At 40.8% G+C, this 17,716-nt stretch overlaps 1 protein-coding gene across 1 annotated transcript; it reads left to right on the top strand.

Annotated features, from left to right (window-relative positions):
• The first annotated feature begins 528 nt into the window (after window positions 1–528).
• On the top strand, window positions 529–17,534 carry poc1bl (POC1 centriolar protein homolog B (Chlamydomonas), like). The gene is made up of 11 exons (XM_083926279.1): window positions 529–665; window positions 4,143–4,597; window positions 6,756–6,925; window positions 8,060–8,249; window positions 8,405–8,590; window positions 9,748–9,865; window positions 11,953–12,129; window positions 13,177–13,308; window positions 14,343–14,453; window positions 15,663–15,815; window positions 15,943–17,534. The coding sequence occupies exons 2-11, from the start codon at window positions 4,209–4,211 to the stop codon at window positions 16,072–16,074; spliced, it is 1,758 nt and encodes a 585-aa protein (XP_083782405.1). The 5' UTR covers window positions 529–665; window positions 4,143–4,208; the 3' UTR covers window positions 16,075–17,534.
• The last annotated feature ends 182 nt before the right edge of the window (window positions 17,535–17,716 follow it).

The raw sequence follows: 17,716 nt of genomic DNA, 5'->3' as shown, positions 1-17,716 counted from the left end.
AAATACATAAATAAATGATTAATTATGAATTATGGAGAAGAGGTTGAATTCAACAAATGCATACTCCTTTATGGTATGTCACAAAAATCAAGTATTTGTTATTTATGTATCTCTATGCTTTCTAGTTGTGTAAGATTCTTATTTTCTGTATTAACCTTTCTTTGTTCTATTTTACATCTGAATCAAATCAAACTGAAAGTTCGTATGAGACAACACTCACCAATAGGCTACACTAAATACCAGGAAAAGGCATTATATTAGTGGCCTGGCTAAATTCATCTATAATTCATCTATATGTGTATTCTTCAATGAATAAATTGAGTTAAATATATGTAAATAACATTATTTATTAGTATTACATTATACATTCAAATGTGTATATGTTGTCCCTGTTCTCTCTACTGTTGTGTTTTAAGTATTTCCACATTCTTGCTGATGTTGTACCCTGTGGTGTCCCTGTGATGCATTTATTGTGAAAGGTCTCACCGGAACCTCTATTGTTTGCGCGACCGCTGTGACGCAGGTCAGCGTGGAGGAGAGGATGTGGGTATGCTGACATCTGCAAGCCAGAGGTTTGACTGGAAGACAACCGCAGACGGGGCTGACTAGCAACGGCCTTAGCAACCTAAAAAGAAACTCCGAGAGACATGTAACTTGTTGTGAAGGTAAACTCTAACTACGTACTTTCTTGAGACGAGTGTGCTTTTGTGACTGTCGTGTACGTTATGTCCAAAGTGTAGTTTCTTAGCGGTGTCGATAACTTCACTTCCTTGCTCGTTCACCAAAGTTCATGTTGACGTAAAAACGACCAATTGGTGACGATGTAGCCGCTGATAGTCATTTGTCGTTAGATGCCTCTTTGAAAAGTTGAGATTTGTCATTGCGGCACTACTCTGCATATTAAACGCGACGTTGATTGATAGATTTCACGCTCTCCGCCGACACATACGACACATTGCAATCCTAACATCAAACTAACTTGGATACCTGTTGCTGAATGTCTTGACTGCAGCCACAGTGACTCGCTACCAATCTTTAATTTCCTCCTGACACGTGTGCAACCTATTTCCTCAGAAACCTGAACAGATAAGAACCTCCCAAAGGTGTATGTCACAGAGAGGGAGACATTTCATTCAATATAAATGTGGAGGACACTTTTACTTTTGCTTTGGAGTGGAGCATTACTTTGCTACGTCTGTGAAGCCAGAGAAGATCATTTGTCAAAAGCTCTCTGTTTTATAGCACATTTCAACTCTGTTTGGGTTTATTTGGATGTGTGTCAGAGACATGTGACGGAGAAAACAAATCTCTATCCAGCTTTTTAAATGAAGCCTCCATCCCTCATCATACCCTGACTCATTTAAACAGAGTTGCTGTCAGTATTGTATACACAGAATGTAAGCAGCAAAGAGATGTTTGTGTTGTCGAGAGGAGCCAGTTAATGGGCAGAGTTGCTTTGCTGTTCTGCTGCTGTTTGTGTAACATGTTCCACTGATATTTCTCCCTTGACTGGCTGATGGGGGAAATGAACCATGTATTGTACAGTGTGCTGTTCATTCCACATTATCTATGGAGAGCACTGGAGTCTCTCTCATTTGCCTCATAGTTAACCTGACGTCTGAGAATCAAGTGACTTCAACATCAAACCTGGTTAGTTTTTCTGTATAACTGCAAGATAAATTCTTCATCTTTCTGCATCTTTGTCTCTCTATTTAAGCCCTGTTAGTGTGAAACATGCACCACACACAGATGGCAGCTTGGGAAGCAAATGCAAATCTTATCCCTCGCCTACTTTTCTTTTTTTTTCTTGTTTCAGTCCCTCTTAGCCAAAAACAAGTGGGGCAGGATTTAAGCTGCATCTTAGGCCTCTGTCTCCCGCTGCTCGTTCCAAACGGCTCCCCAGTAAGGCTATCAGATTCAGAGAGAGTGGAAGGTGTGATGGACAGCCAATAAAAGGGGTTTTTGTCTGCTGGCGTCTCCATTTTGTAACCCCAGGACTCCTGAGGCTTGAAGGACTCGCAGTGGAATCTCAAGTTTTCTCTGACTCTGTACCATTGATGTTGAGACTCTCACACAGCATTCTTTTGCACACACACACACACACACACACACACACACACACACACACACACACACACACACACACACACACACACACACACACACACACACACACACACACCTTTTTTTCTGAGTTTTATCTCTAGCTTTAAAGTCACACTGTTACTAGATTGAACCATTGTTTTGCAGAATTAGAAAATCATTGTGCTCTGGTGTGAAGAAGGGAAAGCACTGTTGGTGTGTGCTTCAGTACTGCTGCTAGGCACAGGCTGGCACTACTGTCAATGGCACCCTGCTCTAATATTAATGCAACACAATTATGTGATTACATTCAGTTCTGTGTCAACATTGCTAAGTGGTCTGTTTTTACTGCAGTTCTCAGTTCTTTTAAATCCTTGAGTGCTAAGCTCATCTGTCCGACATAAATGCCTAAATTGCCTTTTTTGTGTACCTACAAACCAAGGCTAATCCTATTTCTAAATCAGTGAAAAAAAGGGATCAATCCTTGTGCAGATATTCCATCCAGGTTTTTTGGCCTACAGTCACTCTGGCTTTTAAATATATGTAATCTGTTATATAGTAATACTGAGTGTAAGTATTGCACCAGAGCTGGGAAAGCTGTATAACAGGTTGTGTTTATTAGTCAAGTCAAGTCAAACTTTGTTTATATAGCTTTTAAAACAACTGTAGTTTACTAAAGTGCTTAACAGGCAGAAAATACCAGTACAAACAGTAGAGAAAGGTTTCAAGCTCAATTTCAGTAAAGGGGGGGTCCTCGCAACATTGTTAAAGCATAAATGTGATTAATCAAATCCAAATTCAAAATATATTTTAGCTGTAGCAAACAGTGATATGTTTTGGTGGGGGGGGGGAAACAAATGATAAGATCTTGTCGACAAGATTTTAAATGTCCAATATTGTAAAAAGTGAGATTTCCATGTCTTATTTAATTATAATGCAGACTGAGGTGGTCTAAACCTACTCTATATGAAAAGTGTAGTTAGAAAACTTCTGTTATAATTTGACAATATAAATAAACTTGAACTAAAAAAATATAAATCTGAATTTTGTGAATGTATCAAAAACTCAATCCATGGAGAAATGAACACGGCCTGTATTCAGAAACTGTGTCTTTAAACAAGTCGTCTGGCCTTCGGTACAGTTGTGACATCACAACTACTGTATACTATATATCGGTAAAAAGTGCCGACACAGTGCCGTTGTGACACCATGAGTGCAGATGTGGAAGATCCGGAAACACTGACCAATCTGAGGGGGTCTTAAAGAGACAGGCGCTAAGATGGAGTGTTTCAGACAGAGGGCAAATACAGGTATATTCAGACACACTGTGTGAAAAAAAAAAGTGTTTTTTTAACATTAAAGTTTGTAAACATGTTCTAACAGAAACCCAGAATATAAGTATGAACCTGGAAATTAGCATTCCCTTTAAGGTTTTCCAAGTGAGAATTGACTCATTGGAAACCTCACAAGACCTCTATAATCACTAAAAGTGTGCAGCGACACAGTTGCTCAGTTTGGGTAACACTCCTCCTTATTTAATATTACTTTAATGCGGTGTGAGAGAAACTGCATTCATCAAGTTAACACATCTCTCACTGGAGTGCATCACAGGCTCAATTTATTCAGCACTGTAAGCAATAATTTAGCTTCTTCCATCTTGGCAATTTGTGCTTGAGGAGAATCTTAATGCAGCCCTGAGCCCGCTATTATATTTATGATGTCGGCGTTGATTACTATTGGTCTGCTCTATTGGAGCTGTGTCCTCAGGGCTCTTGCCAATTTTGATCCACACACTATTTTACTGTCTAAGTGTTTAGGTGAGTACCTGCATTTAATTGTGAATTGGTTTGTTATTTAATTAAATGTCATTCTAACGGAGAGAGCTTTGATTAAAGATTTCAGTTGTGTAAATCTCCGGTCATTAGCAGTTATTTGGTGCCATCATGGTTGGATTTTTTTCTCACAATACCTACACTGTCCCTTCCCTCTCTGTTTTATGTCATGCAATTCTTACTAATCATGTTTATTTATTTGATCCTGTCTCTCTTTCTGTTCTCCAGAGGCTTGTGTCCTGTAGGGCACCACGAAGCTCAGCCAGTCACAGTGCCGCCCTCGGATTTTACGTCATGAGGGGACGTTGCTCTCGAAAACTTGGTGTGCTGGCCAAGGCTGGCTTCCTGCTCTGGGTGCTGTGGCTGGGCTACCTTCTGTTAGCGCGCTCCTCTTTCCCCTCCTCTTCCTCTGTAGAGGAGGGAGACGATGAAGAGCACAATGTTATTGCAAGACAGCTCTCCTTAGAGGAGAACGGGGCTGATGGGCAGCTGGCTAGGCCCCTCTACGTTAAGGTATCACCGGACAACAACTCGCCAGGGGAGTGGGGTCGGGCCACACACCTCAATCTCAGCCCTGAAGAAAAGAAACAGGAACAGGACAGTGTGGAGCGCTACGCTATCAATATCTACGTCAGTGATAAGATTTCCCTTCATCGGCACATCCAGGACCACAGGATGAATGAGTGAGTAGCGTGAAAAGTCGACCCATTAGACAGAAAGTGAACCTTATTTAGTCTTGGATTGTTTTCTTGAAAATCACTAATTCTTCTTGTATTGCTTTTTACTGTCTTTGAGATTCCAGCCAAAACATATATGTATATCTGGCCTCGAAAGCTGCGTGGAGCTGATAGCTATGCTACAACCGTGTCAGGGATAAATTACTCAATAGAGATTAAGTTGAGCTCTTTACTGGGATCAGTTTTCCACTGACAGTAAGAAAACAAGGATGAAAGCTCTCAGGATGCATTGCAGGGCTTATTGAAGCCTCAATGGATTTTTTTTTTCCATCCAGAGTTGTCCACAGATATTCTCAGCTCAGCCTCTGTGATGACACACACAGAGTACTGTATGATGTATTTTATTAATAGTTTCTCCTTCCTCTTTTGCCTTATCCCTCACTGGCACCCATCCTAATGATTAATGAAATTGTGTTATCCATTGGTGGTGTGGTGAGAACCCTCACTTGTGTAAAAGCCATGTATTTGTTTTACATGCCCTGGAGCGTGCTAGTCATGCGTATATTCTCTTTAACAGAGACTACATCTAAGAGTAGCTTTTCTAAATTGCTGGCATTACATATTTCATACCATTTAAAAAAAAAAAAGGGCTTAAATCAGCAGACAGAGAAATGAGCCTTGCCTCTGTGAAACTGGAATCAACCATTTTTACAAGTGAGACACCTGAATAGCCAAAGATGGACCGATAAGATGCTTTGATGTTCTCACTGGGCTGACGAAACTGCCAGAATGATTGAAAATCAAACCCTGCATTTGTACAAGGATAACTTTCAAACAAGAGACAACTTAATCAATCTTCCAGCTAAATCTCATTCCATGGCAGCATTTTGTGGAGATTTCGAAAACAGAGCTACTGCACTGTACAGACTGTCACTTTTATGACATTGCATGATGGGTATTTGCGCCGGAGGAGCGACAGTTTTGTGTACAAATGAAAAGACACAGTGAGGAATGAGTTAGCAGTGAGAAGTGGTGTGTACTTATTGTGTCATGGAACTCATGTAATTGGCTGTCCATCTGTTCATAGCATAACTGAGGTGCATGACTCATGCATGGTCGTCATGTTCTATTCATAAGCGGACAGACTTTTTTTTTTATAGATTACATGTCAATCCATGGCAGGGATAACATGTTTTAGAACAGTTGTAGCTGAAATGTGATCGGTATTGAACTCCCAGTCAGTAATCATGGTATTTTACATGTAGTGAGCTTTGTGGATGAATCCAAGTTTATCAGTTAACGTGTGCTACACTTTCTGTTTGACTTTGTAACAAGCAACATTGCAAGCAAATGTGTGATTTATTTTAGGTGGGGTGTGTAGGCTTGTTGCAGTTCTGCAACTACTCCATCATTATATCCTACCGGGAACAGGTTTTGTGGCAGATTCACTTTGGACCACTCTCTCCGTCACAAAACTCTTGCAGCACTGTGAACACAGCAGTGCGTTTAAAGGAAGGGAAAACAGCTTATTTTATTGGCCGTACATAACACATATTTGTTCTAATCCCATCCCACTTCTGATGGTGTCATAATTTTTGGGTTTGGCCTCTGACTACAAAATTGTCAGTCCTTCGGCCTGTGCCAGTGGTTACACTCTCTGTGTTGTACGCTGCTGATTCATACATAAAGGAACTCTGTCATGTCTCCTTTTATTTTCATCCCTTCAAGTTATTAGATTTACAGGTTGTCACTCTGATTTTTATCCGGTGTTGTCCCTGTCCCCTCTCCCTGTTCTGCTCTTCTTCTCTCTGTTTGCTCAAGTTTCTGTGGTCTCTCCCAGAGCACTGCTGTGGTATGTTGCTCACTTGTGTGATACCCTCCCCGCCCCCATCCATATTTCTGCGGCTCTTTATTGTTTTAATGACTGCCATCTGGATTAAGACCAGATACCTCCTCCTGCCTCAATATCTGCTGGAGCTGCCGAAGCTGGCTATATGAAAAAGTAATTTCTTGCTTGAATGAGGTCATTTAGGATGCTGTTGGTGTGTATATATATGTATATATCTCATTTAACGTGTGCTACACGTGTACTTTTTCTCATGTCAACTCTGTCTCTTCCTCCCACCCACACACACACACACACACACACACAAACATACCTCAGATGCCGAAGTAAGAAGTTTGACTACCGGCGTTTACCCACAACATCTGTGATCATCGCCTTCTACAACGAGGCCTGGTCCACCCTGTTGAGGACTATTCACAGTGTCCTGGAGACCACGCCTGCCATCCTCTTGAAAGAGATCATCCTCATTGATGACTACAGTGACCGAGGTCTGACACTCTACACTGATAAATAAACCAATGTGTTTTTTTTTGTGTGAGCCCCAGCCCTTGGCCTTGTTTTGTAAAGCGAACAAACCTGTGCTTTGATTTCTGCACACTGACAGAGTAGAAGTGAACGAGTCAAGCAGGACTCTGCAATTTAAAGAAAAAAGATGCTATCTATGGAACAGTGAAATAATGCCTCTGGATATGTTCGGAAAGCAATTAGAAAAACTTAGACACAAGTTTGGGAACATTCATTTTCATGAAGAAAAATATTTATTTCAAGAAGTACGGAAGAGGTTTTCTTTGTTTTTGGTCATTTGCAAAAGTTAAAATGCAGGGATTTTTCTAAATCTGCTCCAGTCATTATAAGAAATGAGCAAATTCTTGGCAAAGTAATTGCAAATTATTCGTCTTATTCCAAGTTGGTCTCCCTGCTTCCCTGCCCTAGCCCCTGCTTGTCTCATTCTTAGTTTGTGTGTGTGTGTGTGTGTGTGTGTTAATATGAGGTTTTCATTTGATAGCAAGCTCTTATTTCCACACCATTTTCTTTTGAATTAAAATACAAGAAGGCAAAACAAGTCATTTTTAACATCATTCTGGAGTCTTGAACGTAGCTGCTCAGTGTCAGTATTTATGTGACACAGGCATGAACTAATCTCATCTCAAAAGTCACCTTACTAGATTTTCTGAGCTTTCAACCGCAACTCACAGTCTCTATCAGAAAACTCTGTGAATGATACTACTTTGTCTTAGAAACTGGATATAGGAGTAGCTCTATGACTGTCTGTCTGTCTGTCTGCCTGCCTGTCTGTCCTAATGGAATTAGTATTCAGTCCCAGCTAGTCTAGTCTGTGTGTGTCGGAGACATTACACCATAATGATGACTTCAGTGAGCACTGAGCTGCCTTGACATCATTTCCTCTTCTCTGACCACCCTGACCAAATGGAATGCTTGACACGCCACTCCCCAACCGGAACGGTTACTACAGACAGACAGACACCTGATACTGTTTGGCTAGAAATAGATTTAACGCAGTTTTAACGAAAAATAAGTGACATGTAAGGAAGTAACTTACAAATATAAATAATGGCGCAAATGATAAAGCGTGTTTGTGTGTGTTTCTTATGAAAAATCAGGCTACCTGAAATCCAAACTCGCTGACTACATCAGTAATCTGGAACGCGTGCGGCTCATCCGCACCAACAAAAGGGAGGGTCTGGTCCGGGCACGTCTCATTGGTGCCACATATGCTACGGGTGATGTACTGACATTTCTTGATTGCCACTGTGAGTGCGTCCCTGGTTGGATTGAGCCTCTGCTGGAAAGGTGGGTTCACCAAATTAGATGATTAAAAGAGTTTTCTGAAAATCTTTTGTATTTGTAGGAACTCAACCTGAATACAAATCAAAAACTAAACCAGAGTTTTACATTTTTCCCCTCTCCCTGGTTTCTGCATGTTATTGGCCACGTGTTGCGTTCAGGATTGGTGAGAATGCCAGTACCATTGTATGCCCTGTGATCGACACCATTGACTGGAACACATTTGAGTTTTACATGCAAACAGATGAGCCCATGATTGGAGGTTTTGACTGGAGACTCACCTTTCAGTGGCACTCAGTCCCCGAGGTGGAACGCAAGAGGCGCAAGTCTCGCATTGACCCCATCAGGTGAGAGAATAATACTTCACAAGGTCCACTCTCATGGGAGATCACTATATCACAGTAGCACGTACCAGTGTGGAGCTCAGCTCTCAAAAATGTAATCTAACTCTTACTGCTAGATTCGTCACAGTAAGTGTTATATTACTGCTACCTACTTTCTACATTTCCAAATCTATTGCACCCTACCATTGTTTGACTGATCCTGAGCAGTGGTAGCAATAAACCCACTCATTTTAGAGAATCTATCTGACATAATGATCCTCCTTTTATTTGATCATACCCATATTTCTATTGGAAACAATGTAAACATCTCCATAACGATATATAGTATATCATGAATATGCATGTTTTCTGGTAATTCAGTTAATAAATAAATAGTCTATATGAAATAACATGGTAAAGCCTATTTTTGTATACTCCGACGTGACTTAAATACTTGACAAATGAAAAGTACTGAATATTTTCTTATTTAATTAAGAACTTTAATGGACAACAAAGCAAGAATCATAACAAAGGTTTTTTTTACATCAGGATAGAAATTATATAAAAATATATATATACAATAGACATTTTTATGTTGTTTTGATGATACATATGGTCCAGCCCTAATTAAATCCATCATGTTTTTATCAACTTATAACTCACCCTACCCCAAGCTGCTACTTCTAAAGAGAAACGCCACACAAAAACTCTTTTGGAGGAAAGACTTTGCTGCACTGACCTATGTGTTGAAAGGTTAAAGTCTGCTGCACTTCATGTGGTCTGTTACTTGTAATCACACCTGACTGTGATGCATGATTCTTATGCTGTAAAGGGTGTAGAAGGAAGTTCTTGTATCAGAGATTGGTCAAAAATATAGAATATGTATACTCAGAATAAAATCAGTCACAATAACAATAGAGTTATACATGTTAAGTGTGTAAGGAGTAATAAACACCAGTGTCTAATATAATAACAACAAAAATAAGAAAAAAAATAGTAAATAAGTGAAAAAAGAAAAGCAATATTGTGCATGGTAATGCAGTTGGTGTATTAGAACATAGAGTTACTAAATTTGCATTGGATAAAAAAAAAAGGGGGGGGGTAAATTATATCTCTGGAAGGGGATGGGAACGTTGGGCTGAAACATACCATAATAACCTTGTTATCACTGTTTCTTCCAGGTCTCCGACTATGGCAGGTGGATTATTTGCTGTGAGCAAGGCCTACTTTGAGCATCTGGGCACGTATGACATGGGAATGGAGGTGTGGGGAGGAGAAAACCTGGAGCTCTCCTTCAGGGTGAGTTCAGTTCTCCTTCAGTGAGTACTGCAGAGTCACTACTTTACCATTGCGATGCCACCAGAGTCCAGCTTTTTGAAAATATTGGGAAAGAGTTTTGCTTTGCCCATGGACAGAACGAACATCCATTGACCCAGCTTGTTTGTTACTGTGATAAATAGCAGACAGAAACATAAATGAGGACGACTGGAATTTCATTTCCAAAGATGATCTTTTTTTTACTCAAAGGGTATACCCCCGGACCTTTGATTCACCCATCTAACAGCTGACAGTCAGTGGGTAGTTGGTGTGAGAGAGTGAATGTCAGTGTCAGATCACAGTCAGCCATGGCATTTGAAACTGCACCCCTTGATATTGGCTGATACCTTGTTGTGACATTGGTGTCGCTTTTCACTTGTTTGCGTCAATCAAATTGGCCCAGATTTTAGGCTACGAGTGAGTTTGTAGCAGGAGCATGCAAGAGTAGGCAATGTAAACTGTTTGTGCATGATTTATAGTATGTATGTGGTTTCAGCGTGAAGACGAATGGGCTGTTCCCCTGAGTGATGTGTTATGCATGTGGAGATAAAAATGTCTCTCGCTGGGACTTTTTGCCATACATAATTTATGTTTAGTGAATTGGTTTTCAACTCTGAGTGCTAAAAAATATGGTGCAGGGTAAAATGCCCTGGTGAATTAAGATGGAAGGAACTGCCACGTAATGGGTGTTTGGCTTTGGATGTATGATAATGACTTTGCCTTGTGTGATTGGAACATAGCTCAGCCAAGTATGAAGAAATATTGCGTTACAACCTTTCATTCTTTAAGGGTGTTGTTTTTCCCCCCATGGTGGAATATCCAGCAATTATACAATGCAAATTTATACCATAAATCCAAGCTATTTTCAAATGCAGCCTCGTGACTCAAGAAGCAGGGGTTGTATTTTCTGGTATTGTGCCACTTTAATCAACACCCATCAAGCAGACCTGTTGCAAATGACTGTTGTCAATGAAAATTTGACTTACAATTAACCTGCTAGTTTATCAGCTAGTGAAGTGTGAATGACAAAGTAATAAATACCAGCAGGAAATTCAAATGCCAAAGTTCAACAGTTGTTGACACATTTCAGCTCATGGCGTACAATAGACAATATACTTCTTAGTTAATGATAAACATATCCATGCACATCCATAACTGCTAATTCTCTATCATAATACAGTGTATGTACGTGAAAGCCCACATGGGAAGATTAAAATGACACCAATTGAAAGTGTCTCCATTTGGCTCATTGACAAGCTGTGCTTCAAAAAACACATTAATGAACTGACTTAGTCCCTAAAAGCAAAACTGGCAAATGTTTCTATAGAAATAAAGCATGCTTTAACAAGAACAGCAGAAAGCTAATATTCCAGTCAAACTTTTTATCTGTTGTGCAGTATGTGGATGTTATCTATATGCATTCTCCTACATCTACCCTTAAACCTCTCTACACAGTCTACCATTCTGCTCTTTGGATCATAACTGAGGACGGCTTAAGAACACATTGTTGTTTACTTTATGAGGCAGTCGTTAGCAAGGAGAAGAGAACGACACTATTTTATTTATCTATAAAGCACTTGGAAAACTACCTGAGTCTTCTTAACCATACGTCAGCTTCACGTTGCAGCAGGTCCCAAGTGTGTGTGAGAGAGAACAAGGAAAATGTGGTCCTGGCAACACCTACTCCAGCAAGAACTACTACAGAGGCGGTTTTGAGTATTTTACTAGGTGTGTATATGTCTGTCGGCATCCCAACCGTGCAATATGCAGTCAGGAAACTTTACAGGTATGTTAGTGAGATCAAAATGAAGGCTGAGTTCAAAGATGGGTGTGGTCTGAGCAAGGACACCAGAAGTAGGGGGGTAGGAAGTAGGGAAGGGGCCAATAATCTCTATTTATCAATATTAAGTCTTATAGTGGGTATCTAAATATATACTGTGTACAGGAGTTCGGTAAACCTGCTTTGGGGGATAATTTTACCACAAAAATATATAATGTGTCTTCAATTAAGGTTATAAGGTTAAACGAAACTTAAAAAGATTAATTTGCCATGTGTTTAACCTCCTCAGGTGTGGCAGTGCAGGGGTAGCCTTGAGATTCACCCCTGCTCTCATGTGGGCCATGTGTTCCCTAAAAAGGCCCCTTATGCACGGCCCAACTTCCTTCAGAATACCGTACGAGCTGCAGAGGTTTGGATGGATACTTATAAACAACACTTCTACAACAGGAATCCCCCAGCCAAAAAGGTAGGACGGTTACAAATAAAAGGAATCAAGTTTTTAAGCAGTATGTCTATCCAGACATGCTGCTGTGATGCCGTTGAGGGGGAATGGAAGAAGCTGACCCTAGAGCACACTGTGAATCATATTTGGACAAATAGATTCTCCGGGCGCTGAGCTCTGTCTTCTTACAAGCTTGTTTTTCATCCAACTGCTGCTAAATTGAAGACCTATAGTGATTCCATGTAACACCGAGCAGCACCTTGTTAAGAGTGGCTAACCTTTGATGTTAGATTTAGATGTTTTATATGATATGATTCCCCTGTCAAGGTGTTAACATATGATGAAATGCTGTTTGTCCGACTGGGTCAGGCGTGTGTGTGAGAGGGTGTGCAAGAGTGTGCGTGCGGTTCGTGTGCCGAGTGCTTCTCAGGTTCTGTGTATCTGGCACCATCAAAAATTCATATATATCAGTTTCACCTATCTGAAAAAAAAGTACATTATTTATGTTGGGGATCTTTGATCAAACAATAAATTACCTGGTCAGGGGGAGATTGAACACAGTACTGCCAGACCAGATCAACATCTCCAAGTACAGTATATTATGCTGCTACAGTTACAGAACATTATAACAGAAACAAAGAGATTTGTATTCAAATAATACAACCATGTTACTTAAAACTTGGTGTATATGGGATACCCTGTAGTTATATTGCACTCTCAGGCAGTGCAAAGGTGTAAGGTGTGTGTGAATGTTCTGGACTTTCCCCACCTCAGCAAACACACCTGTCTGATGTATTGTATGTTCTGTAGGTGCAACCAATCACCTGCTGTGTGTTCCTGGTGATTAGATCATATCCAGGATGTAAATATTTAATTTAACGGTGTGGCTGTTTAGTTGTAGCTGCTTCGTTAGAGAATATCACATGTGGCTCAAAAGAACTGTGTGTCTTTTATAGTGAATAAGTCAAAGGGTAAAGATTAAGTGATTATTGTCAGGTGTATCCTGAATAAACCTTGACATCGTCTTCTGCCGGTAAAAGTTGACTTATTCATTGTGTGCTTACTTTCCAGGAGACCTATGGGGATATCTCAGAGCGGCTGGTGCTGAGAGAGAGGCTGAAATGCAACAGCTTTGACTGGTATCTGAAGAATATCTACCCTGACCTGCATGTACCTGAGGACAGGGAGGGCTGGCATGGGGCTGTGAGTGTCCACTCTCCATATCCGTATTCCATTCTTTGTCCAACAGTGCAACTTCAGTGTTAAATAAACATTAACCACAGAGCCTTTGCTGATTTGCACCAAGAAAGGACAGAAAGAGCAAAAAGAAATGGCATTGCCTTTGTGTCTGTGTTTGAGTCTGAAACTTGGTGTAAGGCTGGGGCAGGATATGGGAAAATCCTGTTGAAAGTGAGACGGTTGCACTAACACATCATAGTCTTTGAAACCCTCTTGGACTAGGCTCAAGACCGTAATAATCCAGACACCTGGTGGAGCATTCCATTGTAAAAATGCTTTGCACGTAATTCTTGCTTGGCTTAATGTTGGGTTTTAAAATAATTCAATTTCAGCCACCACTTTGTAACCATTTCGTGTGAATGAAAAAAAGAAGGATCCCTGAAGGTTTTCTTAGGCCCTAAAGGTGGAGCCTGCAATTCTAGAGTAAGATTGTTGATATTGGAACTTAATACCCAAACAAATACACCCCTCCCGTGACCCTCGGTGCTCCTTCAAAACGCTAGCATGTGCCACATTTCCCTTTTTCTTTATACATCCATGGCCTTTGCCCTGTCCTGTGCACAAGCACACAGAATGGACAGCTTGCAGACCGTGGGGAGATATTTGCTGAATTTGACAAAAAAGTGTATTGGATTAGAATAATTAACTCCACCTTTTAACATCCAAAAATCCGCCACCTTGACATGTTGCCACTTGTTTCGCCTTGACCCCATGTGAAATCACATGTTACATATAAATATGTCATTGCCCAGACATCTGGAATGGAATTATTATATGAGGAAAGCATGAGTATGGGAGAATTGGGTCTATTTCATATTTATTGCTTAATAGGCGTGTCGTTATGTGGAAAATAAGCAAACAGCAGGCTGTTTTTATTTAAAAAGTGATATGTTGGAGACTTCAGTGGTACTGTTCTAAGTGCGGCCTTACTGTTTAACGTTTGACATTTTAATAGATATTGTTTGTTTAGTTGATATTTATTGTTCTTCTCCTGCCAGGTACGTAGCTCAGGGATACACTCTGAGTGTCTTGACTACAACTCCCCAGAGCACAGTCCCACAGGTGCCCACCTTTCTCTGTTTGGCTGCCACGGCCAGGGAGGAAACCAGGTACATTGAGCATCTTAGCAGTTTATTCTGTCTTTCTCCCCCCTCTCATGCACGTTTTCTCTCTTGTCACAATCTCACAACCGCCTTTGGCCCAGTGGGAAATGTCTCTCGAAATGTCATCGCTCTCTGCTAACCCCTAAAATGAGGCGCCATTGATTCACACCAGAAAATTGCTCTCTGATGGTGTGTCCAGCATGACTTGAATTTAATAGAGGGAAAAAGTAAGTTCGGAACTGTAATATACCCTAAAATGTCACGCAATCGAAGCGCAGGTAGTTTTAAACTGAATGCCTGTCAGCTCCGGTGGTTGATGGTTTAACAAGCAGCAGATTGTTTGTCTGTGAGGATATATATTTAATGTTGGAGTCAGACAATAGGGCGGGGCTCCTTTTTTTGAATCTCCAACCTGCTTGATATCTCTGATTACCCCACTGCTGCACCGCATCAGGTGTCTCCAGTCACAAAAAGCCCCATGTGTGACTAAAAAAATCAATGTTTTAATGGCTCCCTGCTGAAACAAAAAACTTGTGAGCCCTTCAACGCCTCCCTACTGCTCCCCGTTCCCTGGCCCACAAAAGAACCACGTTCCATTTAAAAGATACATGAGCCTGAATGACACAGCCTGGGTAAATAAGTTTGAAGCCAGACACGGGGGCTTAGAGTGAGTCTTTTATTAGAAACTACCATTATGGGCCCCGATGCACCTGAAAGATGTATGAGATGTAACGAGAAGGATGGGGAAGCATGAAGATTGATTACCTGGCCCTCTGTTTAATGGGTAGCCCAGGGACTGTTGCATCTTTTGTCCCTATGGACCAGGATGCTGAAATGACATCAGTGAGGGGAGGGTTGATTGTGTTCACGTCTGATAGATTGAGAGGGCCTAGGCACCATCTTTACTGATGAGATCCCTCAACACACGCGCAGACATGCAATGCAATGACAGCTTAGCCAGGACTTGATCCCACAGCAGGGTAAGAGGAAAACATCCTGTAATCCTAGTAGGAAAAAACATGCCAAACTGTTGAAAGGGTTTCTTAATAAAGAGGAGAAATTAAGGTAGAAATAGAGATGTAGAAAAACCACCGGAAAGGAGACAGAGCAGTGTTTCACTCCCAGACACTGCTGGTTTTTCCATTTCATGTCAAAGAAAATATATTCATGTGTGAAGCAAATAATCACATAACATGGGTCTTTCTTCCGCTCCAGTACTTTGAATACACAACTCATAAGGAGATCCGTTTCAACTCGGTGACAGAGTTGTGCGCTGAAGTACCTGAGGGACAGACCTCCATCGGTATGAGGCACTGCCCTACCGATGGGGAACTCAAACCTCCCAGTATCACCTGGGACTTCAGAAAGGTAGGGGTTTACACACTTCCATGCACAATTACACCCCAAGGACCCATTATTCCACGAGACCATATCTCTCACACAATTTTTTTTTATCCCATCTATAATCTAAACTTTCTTCTTTATAACCTTTCAGGATGGGTCAATATACCACCCTCATTCAGACATGTGTGTGACAGCCTACCGCACACCGGAGGGCCGCTCAGACACCCAGATGAGGCGGTGTTCCCCAGGAGACAAAAACCAGCAGTGGAAGTTTGAGTGGTAGGAGGAGGAATAGAGAAAGTAGCGGGTAACCTCAAGTGACCTTCTTTTACCGTGGTGCAATTACTACAGTGGATCCCTTCTCTCCAAGACTGCTCTCTGTTTCAATGGGAATGGCAAGCGAGTGAAAGGAGGGTGAAACAGTCACTTTAAGACAATGAATCCCCCACTTTTGTACCCATGTGAATGCAGAACGGGGTGGAGTGAATGAAGATTGCAGGTTTATTTTTATTTTTAGGGGAACCAGCCGAACTTAATACTTACACTCTTGTGTTGCTTTCATCCAAGTGCCTCTGCAAGCAAAACCAAGTCCAGCGCACATGTGAAGTGTCATACAAGTCATGTGCTCTTTCATCTAATGCAAAAACTTGAAAGCAGCGGAACTGATTCGACTGTCCAGCGCATGAAGAAGTGCCTTTCAAATAGATTCCTAAAAAAATCACGCTGCACTGCAAAATGTTACGCCGATGTGCAATTTAATATAAATTATTTTTGTGAAAGCGTCGTGCTTTTTTGTTTAATTGTCAAAAAATAACATTTTAAAGACGGGCTGCTCAAAGAAGACGTGCCAGGAATGTAAGTTCAGCTGCATTTTGCCCCAAACCAGCTACTTCCTTACATGCACCATCATGTGAGAGGAAGACGGGGAGAAAGTGCTGCAGTCATACTAGACTGCCTCTGTGTCTGTGGAGCCAGTTGGTAGAATGCTGCCTCAACAAGACTTGAAGCATTCATTATTAAGCATTTGTACTAAGTGCAATTTGCCCCAGAGGGCTAAGTGAGCAATGTTGTAATCTTTTCTTCCCTGTTGTATAAAAATAAGAATACCCTCTAAAGTCCTCTGTCACTGTGACTTTTGAAAGGTTCTCATCCTTAAAGAACTTGTTTGTGCCTAAGTAAAATGTGCCAGTGGATGTCAAATGTATTTGAAAATGTGTTTAAGCACTTCAGAACTAAATCAGCACTGGTTTGATGCGCTTGATTTTATTTGGACACAAATGGCCTTTAAAGGGAGCGTCTGCTTAATTTAATTCCTCAACTCGACAGTGCCAGACTGTTTAGCTAAGACTCCTGTGTGTAAATCGTACTTGAAGCAGCATAAAGAAACACACCTGTTTAGTTGTTTGTTTTTTTGTTTTTTTCACTGAAGACCTGTTGGTGTTTCTACTGGGATTCAATGACCAAGAGAGTGTAACTGTTATCGATGTTTTTGAAGACGCTTATTAGCTGAGCAATATTTCCTGTCTGTGGTCCTTATGAAATCATGAATCTGAGATATTCATACTGGTCAATGGATACGTTAGGTAAACATGTAAGATGACTCCTGTTTTGTGTTACCTTTGTAAATAATGTTTGGTTCAAGGGACCAGAGTTGGACAGTGCTGTTGTAAGAGCACCTTTTTTAAAAACTACTGATAATGCAAAAGGGATGTTGATGATGATGATGATTACCTGATATGAAGAAGAGTGTGATTGAAATGGGGTGGATGTTTCAATGATGATAAGCTGTTGGGATGATTGAAAGAATAAAAATAAAAAAAAATTAACCACAGATGCACATTGTCATTTTTATTGTTTATCTCAGCTCTGCTCTGCTCTATTGAACTGTTAAACTTTTAGTAACGTGACAGCAAAAGCTTTTATTT

The sequence above is a fragment of the Echiichthys vipera genome (genome assembly GCF_963691815.1).
Source record: "Echiichthys vipera genome assembly, chromosome: 13".
In the NCBI taxonomy this organism is placed as follows: domain Eukaryota; kingdom Metazoa; phylum Chordata; class Actinopteri; order Perciformes; family Trachinidae; genus Echiichthys; species Echiichthys vipera.
Note: the sequence above shows the minus strand (reverse complement) of the source record. Positions and strands in the feature narration are given on the sequence as shown.

What these genes read in the sequence shown, in the direction of transcription:
- poc1bl (XM_083926279.1), top strand. Translation starts at nt 4,209, where the DNA reads ATGAGGGGACGTTGCTCTCGAAAACTTGGTGTGCTGGCCAAGGCTGGC. An exon ending in ATTGAGCCTCTGCTGGAAAG is followed by an intron (nt 8,250 to 8,404) that starts GTGGGTTCACCA and finishes TGTTGCGTTCAG; the next exon opens with GATTGGTGAGAATGCCAGTA. An exon ending in TCACCTGGGACTTCAGAAAG is followed by an intron (nt 15,816 to 15,942) that starts GTAGGGGTTTAC and finishes ATAACCTTTCAG; the next exon opens with GATGGGTCAATATACCACCC.